Raw genomic sequence first — 19879 nt, 5'->3', positions numbered from 1 at the left:
GCGGGTTCTGCAGCGAGAACGTCTGACGTTCCACCGGCCGGGCGGGTCGGTGTTTCTGGAATCAGAGACGAGGAAACGCAGCAAAGAGTGAAATCAACCATGAAAAAAAAAAAAAAAAAAAACAGGATTCTTCCCTGATTTTCACAGGAAAAATAAAACAAACCCAGAGGAAAAGGCCCCCCAGCCCCTTCAGGCACGTCGATGTGGAACAGGCAACACGGCTGCTTTCGCTCCGACGCCCACAACTCTGAATTTATTATTAAAGAATTAATAAAGTGACTTTGTTTTTTTGTTTGTTTTTTTAGCAGGAGGGAGGTGGATCTAAACGCTCAGGAGGGAGGAGACGGATTTCCACGAGGAAGCCGAGAGATTCGTCAATCGGCAAACGGTTTTAATAATAATAATAATAAAAAATAATTCAGCGACCGACAGGACGGCCGAGCTGCTGCTGGCTGGGATCCGCTCCTCCGTCGCTCCGCCTCACGTTCCAGCTTTAAACCGGTTCCTGAAACCGGTGACGGACCGTCGGCACCGGCCTCCTCCAACGTCTGGGTCGAAAGTTTCTGTAGACCGGACCGCAAGAGACCAAAATACAACGAGCGAGGGATACAATGAAGAAAATAAAGAGATTAATACACAAAGAAAATAAAGACGATCCGTATGTGCCGGTAGATATAAACATGAAGACGTTTACGGCGCGGCGATGTGAGAGCGGGAGGGCGGAGAACTCCACCACCGAAGAAGAAGAAGAACAAGGAGAGCCACAAAAAAAAAAAAAAAAAAAAAAAACAACAACTCTAAAACAACTTCCCATGATTCTCTGGGGTTGGAGGTACCGACCGCCCCGCCCCGCCCCGCCCCGCCGCCCCGAGCCGGGAAACGAACGCACCCTCCGAGAGCGCTTTAGTTTGACTGATCACACGCCTAACGGAATCGATCGATACTCATCATCTGGAGCGTGCGTGAACACGTCGTTTGGAGCTTTAGTGTCCCGTGACCGTCTGAATGCCGTTCCAAAGACTTTTCACCCTTCAGACGAACAAAATAACGGATGACAGTCTCAGAATCTGCTTGGAGTTTTTTGGTCAAATGTTGAATATGAACAGAAAAATAATTCAACTCCCAAAAAAAAGAAAAAACAAGACGATGCGTGAAAACCGACATGCGGATCGACCCCCTGACCTCGACGGAAAATTAAAAAAAAACAAAACCAACCCCTTCATGTCCAACAGAAAGCGCTTTTCCCCTTCAGTCCACCTTCTCACTGGGATTATTCAGAAAAGAGACAATTTCCCATCTCCAGACAAAAAGCAGGGACAAACATTTTCAACTCTTCACTTTCCTGGAAAACAAACAAACAAACAAACAAACAAACAAAAAAAACCCCGGGATGTGAGCATCATCAGTCACCTGGGATCGAACAGCGGATCCTCACCGTCCCGGCAAAGTTACACACGAGACTTATCCTTCTGCGGGGGTCAACGGCCAAACGTTCAGCAGACATAAAACATTTTTAAAAAATGAAATGAGAACGTGTGGGACTCTCCGCTCGGCTTTTCCAGTCACACTCGTCTTTTAACTCCGCCGAGCGTCTTTTGCTCCTCGGGAGGCGACTCGCGGTGAAACGTCCCGCCGCCGCGCTGGACGCGTTCTTCATGTACTTCCTGTCAAAGAGTAGAATGGTCCATTTACAATGTGTGTGTGTGTATGTGTGTGTGTGTGTGTTTCGGTGGTGTATGGATCCAGTCTCACACGAAGGAGTCTATGAATGCAGGACGTTCAAAAAAACAAGGCTGCAGACCGACTTATGAACGGATGATGTTTCGCTGAAGACGCCGCAGAGATTCAGGACAAAGTTTGTGTTTTTTGGGAGTGGGTGGGGGCGGGGCCTCGACCAATCTTCCTTTTTTTTTGTTTGTTTGTTGGTTTTGTTATTGTGTGTGTGTGTGTGTTTATTTTGGAAAGCCCATCCCTTCATTAACCCCATCAGACTCAGACCGGTCCGCTCCCTCCCCGGATCTCTGCGGTCTCAGCGGGTTTCAGGTGCGGGGGGGAGGGGGGTCTTTGCCGCGGGATCTTGTCGTCTTTTCGGCGTCTTTCCAGGTCGCAGACCCGCCTCGCCTCACAATGTCAGAGTTTCCGTAAAGAGTGTCGTGTCATTGAGCTGTGATTTCGTCGTCGGTGTCGGCTGGGAGGAAGTCGCCGCGCAGTCGTGAGCTGCGTTTTCACGGCAAAGCGGTGAAAACGCAGCAAACACGGCGCCAAGGGGCTTCCGATGTTTTTGTAGATTTTTCTTGTGGCTTTATGCCGAGGATGAACGTACGCGCCTCCGATGAACGTACGCGCCTCTGATGTTCTTTCTTCGGGGCTCTGGAACCAATTTTCTGCCTGAACGGATTTCAGGAGGCGGCGTCCGATCCGGTCTGAGAAAGTCTCGACCAAAAACGTGGACGATCCGGTCTCAGCAGGTCTGAAACCCGAGTCTGTGGTGGGTCCGTCTTGCCGGGGGGGTTTCGGGGCGGGTCTCGGACCAAGTCGTGTTTTTCTTGTCTCTGTGTGTGTGTGTGTGTGTGTGTGTGTGTGAGTGTTTGGGGGGGCGTGTCTCGGCGGTCTTAGCAGGTCTCGGCGAGTCTTTTGGGGTCTTGAACCGAGTTTTTGTTTTCCCGTCGGGCCTTAGGAGGTCTTGACCAGGTCGTAGACGTAGATGTGGAAGTCGTCGTCGAACTTGATGAAGTAGACGGACGGCTTGGCCTCCACCTGGTGGATCACCATCCCCGACCGCTTCCCACCGTCCTCTTTGGCGTATTCCACCTGTTTGCCCACCAGACTGTCCACCACCTCACCTGGCTCCCGCTCCGCCGGGACGCTGTCGTCTGGACCGGAGAGACAGACAGAGAGACAGACAGCCAGACAGACAGACAGACAGAGAGAGAGAGAGAGATAATAATGGAGTCAGTATATACTGTATGTGTATATTTGTTACTGATATCACATTTCTCTCCACTGCACTTATGAAATAAAAAAAATGAAAATTCTCAGTGACAGTTTCAGTTTATACTTTGAATTTTCTGACCTGAAACCCGGAGGTGCTTTACGTAAGAAACAGAAAAATATGTGCCTTATAAAAAAGTTATAGCACGTATAAAGTTGTACTAGAGTTCTCAAATTCTGCCCGAACCCGACCCTACCCTACATTTTCGGGTAGGGTCGGGCCTAAAATGTAAGTGAATTGGTCGGGTAGCGTAGGGCTTCGGGTTCGGGTTCTGGTTCTGTGTCTCTCACTGCTACTAGAATTTGAGCCACCAGCGCTGCTAAATAATGGCGAATTTGGCAATCTTTTTTTTCCCCTCTCCTTTCTTTTTTTTCGGGCTTTATCAGGCGGTCGGGCCTAAAGTTCGGCTAATCAGTAGGGTAGGGCCTTGGGCTGGCCCAGTCGGGCCCGGTTAGGGAAGGGTCTTAATTTTCAGGCCCGATGAGAACTCTGAGTTGTACCAACGTGTCTCCAAAGCTAACTGATTCACTTCCAGAATTTTCTTGGATCAAGTCTCCTTTCCTTGTTCCCAGTGACTGCTCTGTCTTACTCTGCCTTGCTTCAGCACCTTTACACTTGTTCCCAGAAAAAAAAAAATCCTGAAAAGAATCGAACTCAGTTGGAAACCAGTGGAGGATTACGTCATCCCACTGGCACATTTTTTAACTTTATTTGAGGGGAAAAACCAGATTTGACCACTGAAGACGAGGTGAAATAACTTGGCACTTTTTTGTAATCAGTTTAGTATTACTGAATTGATTTCAAGTAAACAGTCTTGGAAAGCTGAGACTCTTGTGGATTCAGTGAGGAACTAAAAACATTTGGTCGCAGCCCCGTTGGTACCGGAGCGGGCGCAATCCCTGAACGCATCGCGGCACTCACTGGAGTCGGGCATGATGCGCAGGTCTCCCTCCTTGTAGTCGTCCAGCAGCTGGTACATGTAGAGCACCGGGTCCTTCTCATAGGTGATGTAGAACCAGGTGGTCATGATGGGGGCGCGGGCCAGCACCATGCCCCGCCACTCCTCCTTCGGCCCCTCCTCCGTCTCAAACATGTGCTCCACCGCCTTGCCGATCATCGTCTCGGCCAGCAGCGAGTCGCTCACGCGGGCCGGAGCTGCGGAGGAAGTCACAGTTTACACCTTCATCAGGGCTGTCGCTGCGTCGCCATGACGCTATCTAGATATTCATGTGTAAAAGGCAGCGACACGATGCTGACAATCTCATATTCAGGGTCAGGGGCGAGTCTGAGGCTCTGATCGATCTGCTCTGATCAATAAAACACTTTATGAAGTCACTTTTTCTACATCCAGCTGCTTTGTTCTGCTGTTTGTGAAAAATGCTTCAAATTCAAATACATGTGGACCCATAGTCATATCACTATCACAATATCTGACAAAAATACTGAATATGAAATTATGTGACGTCTGCGGACCCCCAGGGGTCCCTCAGTGGCTTTCAGGGGGCCCCCAGTTAAATTATAATTTTGCAAAGTTAGATATTTTAATTATATATAATTACATGTAAATATAATTGTTTTATATTATAAAATTATCTTATAAATAATTATATGTTTTAGAATTATAGCAAAATTTTATTGGTAATTTATTATTATAAAAAATAATAAATGTTTTTAAATGTATTTCACAAGCATTTGAACACAAGAAATCTGATACTGATCCAGGTTTTTGTTTTCAGGTAATTTTTGTTAACATTTTTGGGGTCATTTTCTTGTAATTTTTTTTTTTTTTCAAATTATTCCCTAATGTTCTGTTACTTTTTCCCCTTTTTCGTTTCCCACACGTATCGCTTCGGTTTTGACAGCCATTTTTTATGAGTTTTAATTTTTTAATAGATGAAATGATTCATCAAAAAAAAAAAAGATGTATCAATCAAGAATGGAAATATTCATCTGTTGAGGAATAAATGTTTTTAAATGCCTTTTACAAACTTAAAAAAAAAAAGAAAAAAAAAAAAGAAAGAAATCTGCTGTCAATCGAGCCTCACTTTTTAAAATATTCCAGTATAATTTTCCCCTGATGTTCTAGTAATTTTTTTTGCAACATTGTTAATTACTAATGAATGAATAAATGAATTAATTTACTTATCCATCTATCTATCTATCTATCTATTTTCCAACAGACACTGCCTTTGTTGTTGACAGGCAATTGTTAGGAGTTGTAACTTCTTTATACATGAAACAATTCATCAAAAAAATAATTGATAGATTGATCAACGAGGCTCCGGGGGGCGGGGCCACAGCAGAGTAAAGGTTTAGAGGTGGGCGGCGCTCACCCACGCGGTCGGGCAGCACCTCCAGGCCCACCACCCGCTCGTCGCTGTACAGCTCCAGGCCGTAGATGCAGTCGAAGCCGTCGTACTTGATCAGGTAGAGCGAAGGGTTAACGGGAACCTGGTCCAGCACCGTCCCCTTCCACTGGGAGGATTTACCTAGGGGGCAGCAGAGAGCCAGGGGCCGCGTCAGAGGGAAACACGCTTACAATGATAATATCCATATATAATCATCATTATCCATGTATGTTGACGTATTTGCATTTATCAATTATTAAACCCTTCCTGTGTTTGTCAGTGATGTCACACGTCGCCTCATGGCGTGTGTGAAACAAAAAAATGAAAATCATCAGTCACAGTTTTAGGACATACTTTGAATTTTCTGAACTGAAACCCCACTCGTGCTGTATCTTTATCTCTCTCTGTGTGTGTGTGTGTGTGTGTGTGTGTGTGTGTGTGTGTGTGTGTGTGTGAGAATCCTGTTCAGCAGTTGACACAGAAAAACTGACATCAAAGTGAAACCTCTGAACATCTGTGAGGATCGACCGGCGGCACGACCTCGCAACTCCACTTTTTAGGGGACTTTCATGTTTCAGCTCAAACTGAGAAACACATCTGTTTGAGAAAATAAACGAAAAAAAAAAAAAAAAACTCACACTGATGCTATATTTCTCCTTTCTCTGTTGTTTTTTTTTCCAGGTAAAATGTTGAGACCACAGTTCCGATTTCGTACCAGTAAAGCTGAACCTGAAAGCTGTGAAGCAAAACCAGTTCAGCTCAGCAGCTCTGCCATAAACTCTGCCTTTTAACAAAGTTTATAACGTTCAGTTTGTGTTGACATTGTGCAGAATGTGTCACTTTAATTCTGTGTTTATTACTGAGGTTGTAGTTTGCAGAGGTCTGCTACTGGACTGCATTACACTGAGAGGGGTTTCTAGTTTTTTGTCCCTCACTATTGATATACAATGAGGGGGGACAGAATAGTGGAAACAGCTGTCAGTAAAGTGCAGCACTAACTATGAGCTCAATGCCAAACATAGAAGTGAATGAACACCTCTGTTACCGTGACAACAAGACAAGCTGAGCATTACAGGCAGCAGGAGAGGAAACTTCATGGCACAACAGCTGGATTAGATTAGATTAGATTAGATTGTGCAGGTGGAGCTGAGTAATCGTCCCGTCAGTGTGGGAGAGGGACTGCAGACGTTTCTCTCGGTTTCAGCTGCTGCTGCCGAACAGACACCACACGACCTCAGAGTTCATCGTCTTTGCTGGAACCAGGAATGAACACCGGAACGATTTCATGTGTTATAAAAAACACAAAAAGGAGAAGAAAAGAAAAGCCAACAGTGCTGCTGCTTTTAGGAAAACTCATGTGGAGGACTTTACTCCGCTGATGGAAAACTGGAGTGAAGAAAGTGTGAAGGCTCTGAAAGTTCATGTTCATATCGTAGTGGAATGAATGGAAACCAGCGGCTGGAGGAAAGGGAGGAGGAGTGATGTGGCAGCTCTGAAACCCCACTGCTCGCTCTGGGAGCACTGCAAAAACTCTAAATCTTACCAAGAATATTTGTCTTATTTCAAGTCAAACTGTCTTATTTCTAGTCAAAATGTCTCATTACACTTAAAATAAGACATGATCACCTGAGAAATAACTTGTTTTTAGACAATTTTCACTTGTTTCAAGCTAATTTTCACTTGAGAGAAGTGAAAATTGTCTAAAAACGAGTTTCTTCTGAGGTGATCATGTCTTATTTCAAGTGTAATGAGATATTTTGACTTGAAATAAGACAAATATTCTTGGTAAGATTTTGAGTTTTTGCAGTGAGGAGATCAGAGGAACGTTCTGGAGAGGAAACCCTGAACGTGCAGAGGAACAGGGACGGAGCTTTAACGTGCAGCGGTGTTTGGAAATAAGGGCAGGTACTTCTGGCCTCAGATGTATCCCGAGTGACACACACACACACACACACACACACACGCTACAGTCTATTCATTTTAGTGCACTCTGTCTAACACACATTGTGCGTGTGCCTTCACTCTCATGAATAAATCGTCTGTGGCGGTGTGGGACGTCCTGTCCTTGAGCAGAACCTCCCCGTCAGCTTGAGCAGCGAAGGTCCTGATTCACATTCTGAGCGCCGCGTCCGGGCCGTCCCGCTCCGCAGGTTCAGGTGCTCCACGTAATGAAGAAAACCAGACGATTATGATGGAGCCGCGCGGCGCCCCGAGGGAACAACTCGGGTTGTTTTTCCTCCCAAAATGCAACACGTCGACCAGAAGGAACCCGTCCAGCCCTGAAAACCAGAGCGCTGCACATGTTTCTGTCCTCGCAACCCGTTTGTATTTTACAGCTGGCCGAGGACACACACTGACAACACACACACACATACACACACACCATCGTTGCACGTGGCGTCTGGTGTCGGCAGAACCGTAACTCAGCCTTCAGGGATTTGGGCGATCGCTTTTGTCAGAGCGCTTTCAGGGAGGGAAACGTCTGGTTTTTGCAGTGTGGGCTTTATCAGCAGGGATGTAGGTAAAAAAAAAAAAAAAAAGCATCGTGATTCTTTCTTTAATCCATTTTTTTATTACTGCATCAATTTAAAGCACAGATATGTCATGCTGGGTTGTCAGCAAAGGGACTAAATATTTTTTTGGTCAATTTTTGGTCAATTTTTAGCCATTTCACTGCAGGCAGAGCATTTTGTCAAAGTGGACGTCGCTGTAGAAAATGACCTCTAGTGACCTCTAGGAGAATCACAGCCTCAACAAACTTTACAGGCACAAGCTAGAGGAGGATTCAAAAAACAATATAATCGTAATATCGAATTGCAATACTTGTAGAATGACAGTTCATATTGAATCATGGTCCCATCCCTGGCTGTGGGTGCGGGTGACTTACTGCCTTCCTTCCAGATGTGCTGGATCCTGCAGCCCACGATGTTCCTCCTGGGCTGAGCCAGAGTCTTACTGGGACCAACACTGGTCCTCTGCTTCCTGCACAGAGCAGACAGAGAAGAAGAAGAAGAAGAAGAAGGAAGAAGAAAAGGAAGGAGAAGAAAGAACAGAGGAGACAGAAGCAAGAATTTGTGAGATACGCAAAGAGAAAAGTACAGAGGAGAAGAAAATGAAAATCAAAAAAGCAAAGAGGAGGGGACAAGAGGGGAGGGAAGCGGAGAGAGGGATAGAGCAGAAAAGACGAGAGGAGGGATGGAAGAAAAGGTGAAAAAGGAGGGGAGAAGAGCAAATTAGACAAAACAGAAGAAGAGTCAGACAAACGGCAACAAGACAAACAAAAAGCAGCGCGACACTCGGACTTCCACCGGATTTGTGCAGGTAACATTTAACACACACACACACACACACACACACACACACACACACACACTGCGCTTACTTGTGTGAGTTCTTCTTCTTCATCATGCTCGCAGACACGCCTGAATGCCCTGAAACAAGGAGAGAAATGGACGTTCAGCTTTTTCAGCAGAAACACGTTCAGACGGGCGATCAGCGCAGTAAAACAGCCAACAGGCAGCCGGACGGAGCCGACGGCCCTGAGCCTCGAGCGCTGGGAGCAAAACGTCACACATCCCGTCCACGCAGCCGCCGGGAGGCAGGACGCGAGGGGTTAAACTCTGCAGAACGACGCGCCGCCGGAGGTTTTTCCTTAAGACGCCGCTTTGTGCTTTACCTGCCGCGTGCTGACAGCTCACCTCACCGCTGCCATTTAAACAAATTTTCAGGACATCCCACGCACTTGGGTCTCAAAAAAATCTGAAATTGTCACCAGTTGTTCCTTATTTATCCAACAGGCACACTGTAAAATGTTTTTTTGCTCAGATGGATGCTTTTTGAGATACGGCCAATTTAGTGAGGGGCAGCGATTTTTGCACGTCCTTATTTTTCCTCCATTTTCAGTCCAAACATGGACTGTTCAAAGCATTAATGGTTAGTCTGACTAAGCATTAATGCTTTGAACAGTCCATGTGTGTATCTCAAAGCTCTGAAAAAATCAAGAGGCTGGAGGAAATACAAAGCTGTTTTCTGAAGGCCCAAACATGGCCGACCATGAAACCCGCGTAATTTTTTTCCCATTTTTGAGGGGCTGGCCTGCCTACCAGTTATAATGTATGACAGATGTTTTTGTATATTCTGAGAGAGTGGGTGGAGGTGTATTATTGTACCAAATTTCAGTTTCCTATGTGGTGTAGTTCCTGAGATACTGACACCTGAAAATGGAGGAAAAATAAGGATGCATGAAAATCGCACCAAAGTCCACACGTTTTTTACAGTGTGCCTGTTGGATAAATAAGGAACAACTGGTGAATTTTTCAGAATTTTTTGAGACCCAAGTGCGTGGGCCATTTGTTGAAATGACATGGAATGACCCGATGTCCTAACGTCCTCACGTGGTCAGACAGCGTGGACGTCGTCCTCTGTGTCCTCGCTTGTCCTCCATTTTTCTTTCCTGTTATTTTCCTGCTACAAAGCAAACTGCTGCACTGACGTCTGGACTGATCAGCTGCACTGTCGCCCCGCCCACAGCCAGGTAAGCTCCGCCCACAGCCAGGTAAGCTCCGCCCTCTAGCCTTAGCCCCACCTCAGAGCTGGGTTAGCGTTTACATGGAGCACAGAGAAATCAGCTTATTCATATCTACATAAACACACAATAAACCCTGACTGGCTGCTGTCCGCCTCTGATTAGCCGACCGGACTGTTCTTGTGCACCATATTTAATGTAAATATCACTATTTATCGCACATTTTTATACTATATTTTTATATTTCAATGGTGTGTTTAACTTTTCAACATTTCAATGGTGTGCACGCGTGTGTTGTTGGTATGACAATAAAGAATCCCTGAATCCTTGATGTTTACAACACAAACAATTTTCAAATCATTATAATCTGATACTCCTCTGTGACCGCCGGCCATTAATTGATTTGACTGTCGTTGCTGAAAATGAGACGCTGACGCCAACATCGCACCGAGGATGTGGATTATCCTCCTTCAAGCCAGAGACGAAAAGAAGAAATATGTTTAACGGTCACCAAAAAAAAAAAAAAAAAAAAAAAGTCCAAAATAATTTCAACTAACCCAAAGTTATAAATGCACACACACACACACACACACACACACACACACACAATGCTACCAAGCAGAGCTCATCTCTTGAACAAACTCCAGCAGTGAAACCACACCGACGACTGAAGCACTTTCTCTGATTAAAAAAAAGCATCACAGATTCAGTGATGTTCTGTAAATTATATTTTCTTATTGAACTGTTTATATTTTATTGATCCATCACATGATCAGACTCTGTGAGGCTCCACCTCTCCCCGTGCAGCAGGGATGGAGCAGCAGACGTCTGCAATTATGAAAACAAGATAATCCAGATAAAGCGATTATTGTTGTGCTTTCTGTTGGGCGGTGACGCTCTCGTGTTGTCTTGGGTCGTAAATCCAGCGCACCCTTTTCCTTTGCGGGGCTGCTCTTTCACGAAAAGCCCAAACTCGCTCTCAGCCAGCCTGTGGCACCTTTCTATTTACACGAAAAGGAGATCCACCGGTGAGCAGAGAAGGTAAAACAGTTCAATAAATGCCTGATAAATTTTACTTTCAGACTTGAATTAAAAGGTTACTATATATATAGTAACCTATACTATATATATAGTAACCTTTTAATTCACTGTTTAAATGTCTCTTCTGGCTTTTATTCCTTATATTCCTTATTAGCGCATATCAAATCAGATGATGTGTGATATGCATGTGTAAACAGAATAATTCAAAGAACTTGTAATTGACTTTTTTTCTTGTCTTTGTGTGTGTAATCACCTTGTGAATTTTTATAGTGATATCTGAAAGTAAAATGTTGAACCCCTTTCCCCTGTGTGTTAAAGTGTCAGAGTGTTTTTTGGTAATATGTGGTCATATACAGGTGATTTTCAAAACTTTCCACCAATGGTATTCCTTGGGACTTTTTTCCCCTCACTCAGGACAAACTGAGGATACAGAATCAGTTGAGTTTGCTTCTCCTGCAGTTTGTCCGAGGTTTTTTCATAAAATGACTGGACTATGCAGCCGATCCAGTTTGTCATTTTCCAGGCGACGGGCAAATCATAGTAGTGATAATTGAATTGAAGTGAATTCCCCTTTTGTCCAGGAAGCGCCCCGCCACAGACGTCTGTCCGTCACAAACACATTTTTTCCCACCGTTTGTCTCGAGCCCCGGGGATACGAGCTCCTCCCGTGCAGGATCGGCTTCTGAACAGTGAGCAGGTTCAGGTGTGACCACCTGTTCAGCCGAGGGACAAACCAACCAATGTGCCGCCGCTGCCGAGGATTTACTCGGTTTGAACTGAACCACTGATTCTCCACGGTCTGAGGAGTCCTCGTCTGGTTTCGGGGGTGACGCGCTCCGCTCCGCCTGAGCAACAAACTGCAAACACTGCAAACACCGCCCTGCTTTCTCTCTACACTCTACTGAAGGAGCTGGGGGGGGGCGTCTATACAGCAGAGTATCTTCTATCGCCAAATATCGCTGCCAAATATCGCTGCAACACGGGACAGACGGACAGAGGCGGTCACTCATGAACAATGAAAACTTTACCCTGTCAGATAAAACGCACGCAGACAAAGTTTTCTCTCTGGGAACAGAATTGGCCGTTGAAAGCAGGTAATAAATCTCAATATATTGCAATACATGTTTTGGCAATACTCAGCATATTGAAAAATGTCTCAAGTCTCTTCAGCTGATTTTCCCAGCAGGTAAACGCAGCGGGTTCAGCTCCACCGCAGCACAAACCCTCATCCCAGGCAGAAAAAAGTTTTGAGTAAAACAAACAGGTGAATAAATGAAGATACCTGAAGTGTAACGTTCATTTGATCCACATGGGAAAAACCTCCCAAACCTGAGTGGAACTCACATTATTTATTTCAACACTACATTAAAAATTACATTTTTATGGTTTATGATTTCAGTGCAGTAATAAAGTGAGTTTTGTGTGCCGGTGATGCGTTCGGGTTCCAGACGGTTAAATAAAGCATGAAAAACAAAACAAGCCGGTCGCTGCACGGCGGCTGTCGGGGTAAAGATCCGAGTGCCGCTTACGACGCTTCACTGACCTTTAATTCTGTATTTCTGAAAACTGAGTTTCCTACAACTGGATTGTCAACAGTTTCTGACGGTGTGTGTGTGTGTGTGTGTGTGTGTGTGAGAGAGAGAGAGAGAGAGAGAGAGAGACTCACCGCTGTCGGCTCGGGGCCGCGGGGCCGCTGGGCTCTTGAATGGGGTCTTCATTCATCCACCTGGGAGGGGCAGCCAGGCTGCCGGGCCGGGACGAGCGCTGCACGGCCTCCTGGGAGCCGGCCGGTGAGGAGGGGGGCAGGCGGGGGGGTGAGGAGGGGGGGTGGTGGGTGGGGAACAGAGGGAGGAGGAGGAGCGTCAGGACTTAGACTGGACCCCGGGCAGGAGGCTGCATACAGCCGGGTGCAGACTATCACCTGGAGTCCACCGTCACGCCCACAGATCAGACGAGGAGACGCAGCCTGTTCACCAAAACAACAACAACAACAACAACAACATGTTAGACTCTCAGCACGTGATGTTTGCTCCTCCTCCTCCGTTTCAGCCGTTCCTCACAGCAAATATCTGGAACAAAGCAGCATCCAAACTAGGGATGCTAACCTTTGGCCGTTTGACCGTTTGAACTTTAACCAAATAATCTTGTCGGTTAATTTTAAGGCCGAACGTGTCGTCGCCAACACAAATGCGCATGTCATATTGTAAATACCGTAACGTCCGTAAAGTTTGCTCTATCGAAAAAATTCCAACTGTTCCTGAAAGCTGAGAAGTTGCTCTTGAACCCACATACGGTTTAATACGGTAACCACGGCAACGGGACGCTCTGCCGGGCCTGGATTACGTCATCACGCTCAGAGCTCAGCTCGGTAGAGACAGACCGGAGAGACGAGCCAAGCTCATGGTGATCACGTATGGATTTGAACAAAGTTTGTCATGCAAGTCTGCAAATCATAAAACCACCAAGCAGACTCATCGAGGAACCTGGAGACAATATTTTTCATGAGGAGAGAGAGATTACTTCTACACCACGGTAAGCAGCATGCATAAATTACATAATGTTTGTAGGATATCATGAGGGGACATCCGGTACAGAACGGACACGGTCGCGTTCTTGACTGTCTGTAAACTTTACAGACAGTCAAATAATATTCTCGGTTAACCAAAATAAACCGATTAATGTGGCCCGGTGGTCGACCAAGAAAATTTTCCATTTTCGCCATCCCTAGCCCAAACACACGAGCCCGTCGCTGCGTTTCAGCCGTCAGTGTGACACAAAATAAACCATCACTGTCAAAACAATCTGCACCGTATGAACCAGCTGACCTGATGTATTTCCTGCAAACGTAACAATTAATGTGACACATTTCCTGTTAACATAATAATTACTGTATTAATGGAAGTTATGACATTAACAGGGAGCTTGAACATTTCAGTCTTCAAAAATGTAATAAATGAACTGATAATGTAATAATCAAAATTCTGTATTTTCAGATTTATATGGAGGAGGTGTTTGGTGATCATTACAAAGGCTTTAAAGTGTGAGGAGGAAGGATTTAAGCCTCATACTCAAATATTCTCAACAGGTTTTTTAAAAAGAAAACAAAGATTTAATTATTATTTATTATTAAATAACAAAAAAATACAGATTCCTTATCAGGACCGTCCAGGCTCTCATCCTCTTCCTGCTGTCTGAGAGGAGCTGTGCCACACCACCACTCCCATTCATAGAATTATTATTACTCCCATTAATATAGGAAATGTATCCTGTTAGCTGGATTATTATGTTATATGGTGCAAACTGGTGTTACATTAATGGTTTATTCTGTTGGTGGGAAGTTTTTTCCCTTGACAGCAGCAACACGCCGCCCGCTCCTTTCTCAGTCCTCAGTTTGGTGCCTCCTCGTTAGGAACATCTCCACCTGAGCCCAAGGACCCGGGACCCGGGACCCGACCCGGGATCTGAGACCCAACCCGAGACCCGACCCAGGAGCTGACCCAGGACCGGAGACCCAACCCGAGGCCCGACCCAGGAGCTGTCCCAGGACCCGAGACCCAACCCGAGACCCGCCCCAGGAGCTGACCCAGGACCCGAGACCCAACCCGAGACCCGACCCAGGAGCTGTCCCAGGACCCGGGATCCAACCCAGGAGCTGACCCAGGATCCGAGATCCAACCCGGGACCCGACCCAGGACCCGACACCCAACCTGGTACCCCGGACCCGACACCCGACCCATGACCCGAGACCCAACCCGGGATCCGACCCGAGACCCAACCTGGGACCCAACCCGGGACCAACCTGAGACCCCAACGGGCTCAGATCCATGTTTTATCCAAGTCAATCAGGTCCGGGTCGGTTCCCGTTCTAACTGACATTATTAATACAAGGAAGCCCTGACCATGATCATGATGGAGGTACTAAGGAGGTCAAGGGTCAGAGGTCAGACTCTAATGTTCGCAGCTGTGGCAAAGAGAGAGCAATCGCTATTAAAGGGGCAAACAGTGGAAGGTATTTTTCTTCTGCTCGATGCAACAAAAATACAAGGTGATTCTAAACAAGAGTCAGCGTGACCAGCGTTTACCAGCTTTCTTGGCGAGGAGGATGAATTATCCAAACCAAGACACAAAGTTTAGTTCTGACGACTTGCAAATTAACGTTAAACGATTTTATGAGATGAGATGTGAATTCGCTTCCGATGGGGTCTGTGTCTCCCGGCCGGGTTCGGGTTCGAGTTCGGGTTTGGGTCCCGGTTTGTTAAATAAGCGAGATCATGTGACGCCTCCCCGGCTCTGACAGGGCGGCGGCAAGCAGGAGGAACCTAAACTACACCGAGTCCCGTAGACTTTGCATTTGAATCCAAAATAATAATACACTTCATTCATTTAGAACCTTTTGTTGTTTAAGATCTTGGTGATGTGACTGTGCCGCTGTTATATCCTGATGTCCTGCTGTTTCTAAACCAGATGACTTCAGTTTAGTCATGATTATGTAAAAACCGGCCAAACTGGGGTAAGGGTGGCCAAATCAAATGCAGCCGCTGTAAAATCTGCATTTGAAAAACAACAAAAACGCAGTAAATGTAATGAAACTGACACTGTGACGGTGTGAAATGTAAACCAGACGCAGGCGGTGGAAGTGAACATGCCATCTCTGTTCTGCTGAAACTGTCGGACTGATGAATCTGTTCTCTGTGTGGCTGAAGACGCTCGGCCTCACACTGCAGCATCACAATAAGGCACCGGTGGGTTATCTTGTCCTTGAAGAGTTGAAAACCCTCCCGTCGCCGAGCCAAACCCAAACCAGACGGCAGCCGGCCAGCTGAAGAGCCGGCAGAGCGGCAGCAGCGACTCTCTCTTCTCGAGTTTGACCCAGAATTTAAAAAACACAATGTCGGTAAACACTAGAATGGACCTTAATCCAACAGTCACCTGAAGGAAAATCCTCCCAGTGAAGAAACATATTCAGTCTTACAAGGTCACAGACAGAGCCACACTGCAAAAACAACAACAAAAAAAACAAAAACAAAAGGCCATCTCCACAAACCACTCGCTGGATTGAGATAATCCCACTTGTTTCCAATGCAGTGTCACTCGCTTCATGATATTTTTCTGGGAGAAAGGTGTAAATCTGTAGACACAAGGCAGAATGAGGCAGATCAGCCGTTGGGATCGAAAAAATGACACTTGATTCAAGAAAATCCTGGAAACAAGTTGATTAGCGTCGGGATTATCTCATCCCACCGGCAGCTTTTTGACCTTGTTTAAAGAAAAAACTGTAACCGTTAACACTGCCATCACCGCGGCTTTTTTCCTGTGAATTTTTCCATTCAGTCTCGTCTTCACTGCTCAAATCTTGTTTTACTTCAAACAAAGTGAAAAAAAAAATCTGTCAGTGGGATGACATAATCCCACTTGTTTCCAAAGCAGTTTTTCAAGAACGTTTCAAAGGAACAAGTGTAAATGTGTTGAACCGAGGCAGAATGAGGCAGATCAGCTGCTGGGATCCAGAACACGACGCTCAAGCAATGCAACAAAGACACGTGGGATTATCTCATCCCACCGGCACATTTTTGACCTTGTTGGAAGGCAAACTAATCTTTAACTCTGCGGCTGAGACTGAGTGACTCGTTAACATGGCGGTTCCTCATTAAAACGAGAACGTGAGCCACTTTGAACCCGCAGGTGTTTGGTTTTTCAGGTGTGACGCCTCCAGGTGACTGTGGAGGTCAGCAACGAGGCGTCCCACATGTGGACAGAAGCCAAAATAAACTCCGACGTGCCGCACTTCACGTCAGCTGCTCAAGTCGGTGTTGAAGACTTCACATCGGTGCAGGACACTCCTCTTGACCAATCAGAGCTTGCCGCGTTCTCTACATGAGCGCCCGCTACCACATTTAATACACTCTCAGAAAAATACTGGTTCTTAAATGGTTCTTCAAAACGCTCTCTGAATCTACTGAGGAACCATCAGCAGCTGAAGAACCTCTGACTGAACTGTTGGGTCCACACCTTTCAGGTAGGAGAGCACCAAAAGAAAACTGCTGATAAAGACCGACAACCAACGAAGAAAAAGAAGAAGAAGAAGAAGAAGAAGAAGAAGAAGAAGGCAACTTGGGGAGGATTCAAAAAACAATAATTGCATTAAATCGTAATATCAAATCACAACACATATCGAATCAGCACCCAGGTATGGCGATAGTCAAATCCGGAGATAAACATGCGGTCGCAGCGCTAACAGCTTTAACGAGAGTGACGTGGAATTGGATGATGGTTGAAAAGGAAAAACTTTTCCAGAGACGTTCCCTCGCAGCAGAAACCCGCTCACGACTGAGGAAGTGATCCCGGCTTCTCAGCCTCCATGTCTTTACTTCCTGTTTCAGGCACATCGGCTCTGCCTCCTGTTTTGATTTTTGAACATGAATCGTACATCGGTTGTGTAACTTTTCATAACTGTAAGTATGAATGAGTTTATATGAGAAAAAGTGCCGTCAGGATGGAAAACAGCTCCATTATAAAAAAAAGTTTTGTCCAAAATCGATCTGTAGGATGGAAAACTGAGTCCTGGGTGAAGCTGAGTTTGTGTTAAACTTTAAAAAGTGGCATGTCGAGTGACGTTTAGAGCTCTAAATATCAGGCCTGTCTGTATTTTGTGATATAAACGAGGTTAAGGTTTTCCTGAGGCCGTGGTTGGTCGGTTTATTGGGGGAACTATAACAAGAACCAAACCTAAATTTCAAAATTGGACCCAACTTTGATCATCTGTTGTAAATATTTTGTTACGCAAATACAGAAATAATGAGGGACCGGTTGATAAATCCCCTCCAGAGCTTTTTCTGGTTGATATATAGATCTGATTTCTGCTGCTGTCTTCCCCCTGGCTGCGAGCCGTCGGGGCAGAAAACAGAAAACAGCGTTTGGAGTCGGTCTGTTTGCTCCCTCATGAATTCTTGCTCTTCCATCCCCATCTGGCTGATTCCCCTTTTGCCTGCAGCCAGTTGGTTTCTCTGTGGATCTTCTGCATGAAAAAAAAAGCCTTCTGTGATTTCACCGGTCAGCACAACAACAACAACAACAACAACAACACCACCGAGGGTTCAGCTGCTCTGATCCAAATTCACCAAAAACAAGGAACACAAAGAGGCCGATCAAACATTCAGATGAAGCCATTTGGATGAAAACAAAAAAAAGGGCTGTTTTCAATCCTGCAGATGTCAGGGACGGTCACTGTGAACACACACACACACACACACATTAATAATCCAATATGTCTACCTGCTGACATTCAGTCTTCCACTGTAAAAAAAACAAAAAAAAACAAAAAAAACACACACACACAGAATCCAAAGTGACCCTGCGCTGACCTCAGAACAGAAAACGCCATACAGATGAAGAAGAGGAGGAACTATTTGTTTACTGCAGCAAATACACATATTCACATGTGCAACCACACACACACACACACACACACCGATACACACACAAATTAATAATCCCAACATGTCTACCTGCTGACATTCAGTCTTCCTCTGTAAACGAAAAAATAAAAGCACAATCCAAAGTGACCCTGCGCTGACCTCGGAGCAGAGAAAACACGAGAGGAACGAGATGAGAAGGAGGAACTATTTGTTTACTGCAGCAAACGCACATGTGCAACCACACACACACACACACACACACACACACACACAGCCACACACACACAACCACTCCCCCTTCAGTGGAGGGTAAACCCACCTTGTCTCAGTTTACCTGACGGCAGATAAACAGGTGAAAAAAGCAGCAGCACCACACACACACACACACACACACACACACACACACACACACACACACACACACACACACACACACACACACACAGCTCATGCATTTCTCCAGCAGCCAGGGCAGACAGAAGAAAAGCAGCAGCTGTGCCAGTATTTTTCCACACTTTCCCGTCCTGTGCATCCTGCTGCATCTCTCCCGAGCTGCTGTTTGTCTGCAGAGCTGAGCGGAGAGTGCCGCTGCCGCTCCTGGAGGCCCGGGGCCCGGAGCCCGGGGACCCGGGAGCCGGAGCCCCGGGGCCCGCAGCGGCATCAGCCCGAGGTCAGCCTGCATGACAACACGCCTGTTCGGCTGTTGTTTTGGCTCCTGGTGATAAATCACCGAGCGGAGCCTCCTCTCCTCACTATTCACCACACACACACACACACACACACACACACACACACACACACACACACACACACACACACACACACACACACACACACACCTGATAATCTGCCTGATAACACTCTAATAACCACCTAACGCTAGCGCCTATAGGTAATAGGTGAACCCCTCTTCCTCCTCCTCCTCCTCCTCCAGTGGCAGCCATATTGCGCCAGTATTTACAAAACCCGCATCGGTGCGAAAAGGCGCAAGCGAACAAAGGGAGCGGGGGGAGCTGGGAGGAGAAAACAGGCGCTAAAGCGGCCAGTTTGCGCTAAAATGTCAGAGCGGGCGACCGGTGCAGGAGGGCCGGGCCGCAGGCCGCCGAGGCCCCGCTTTCTTACCCGATACGGAGATCAGCAGCGCCGCATATTCCGATTCCAACCCGGGGCTCAAATTGATCCGCGGAGCCTCCCGTTCGCCTCGCAGCTGCGTCAAGCCGCGCGCGAACACAGGCGGCGCGGCCGGAAGCGAGCTGATTCTGGCCTTCGAAATAAAAGACCAAGCAATGCTCTTGAAAACAAATGATTTAACTCCTTTACAACAACCTGAGCAGTGTTTTGATTTGATTTTTTTTTTTTTTTTTCAGGAACATGGAGGTGTGTGTGTGTGTGTGTGTGTGTGTGTGTGTGTGTGTGTGTGTGTGTGTGTGTGTGAAATTAGCTAACAAAATAAAAAATAATAAATAAAATAATAAAAATAAATATATACACATATTTAATATATATGTATATTTAAAATAAATTTAAAAAAAATGCATTTTTAAAACATCAAAAAGAG

The 19879-nt window shown here is 46.0% G+C and overlaps 1 protein-coding gene across 1 annotated transcript in view; it reads right to left on the bottom strand.

Moving 5' to 3' along the window:
* Positions 1-19569, bottom strand: part of spinb (spindlin b) — a 22930-nt gene extending 3361 nt beyond the window's left edge. Inside the window, exons 1-7 of the mRNA XM_030059554.1 lie at positions 19444-19569; positions 12573-12872; positions 8723-8771; positions 8228-8322; positions 5326-5481; positions 3914-4147; positions 1-2873 (exon numbers count right to left, since the gene is read on the bottom strand). The exon at positions 1-2873 is cut by the window's left edge and continues 3361 nt beyond it. Coding sequence (XP_029915414.1) covers positions 2674-2873; positions 3914-4147; positions 5326-5481; positions 8228-8322; positions 8723-8771; positions 12573-12624 — 786 coding nt within the window. The 5' untranslated portion in view covers positions 12625-12872; positions 19444-19569 and the 3' untranslated portion in view covers positions 1-2673. The remainder of the gene's footprint in view (positions 2874-3913; positions 4148-5325; positions 5482-8227; positions 8323-8722; positions 8772-12572; positions 12873-19443) is intronic.
* Positions 19570-19879: the final 310 nt, after the last annotated feature.

The sequence above is a fragment of the Myripristis murdjan genome, chromosome 9 (genome assembly GCF_902150065.1).
Source record: "Myripristis murdjan chromosome 9, fMyrMur1.1, whole genome shotgun sequence".
NCBI classification, from domain to species: domain Eukaryota; kingdom Metazoa; phylum Chordata; class Actinopteri; order Holocentriformes; family Holocentridae; genus Myripristis; species Myripristis murdjan.
This window is presented reverse-complemented; position numbering and strand designations above follow the sequence as displayed.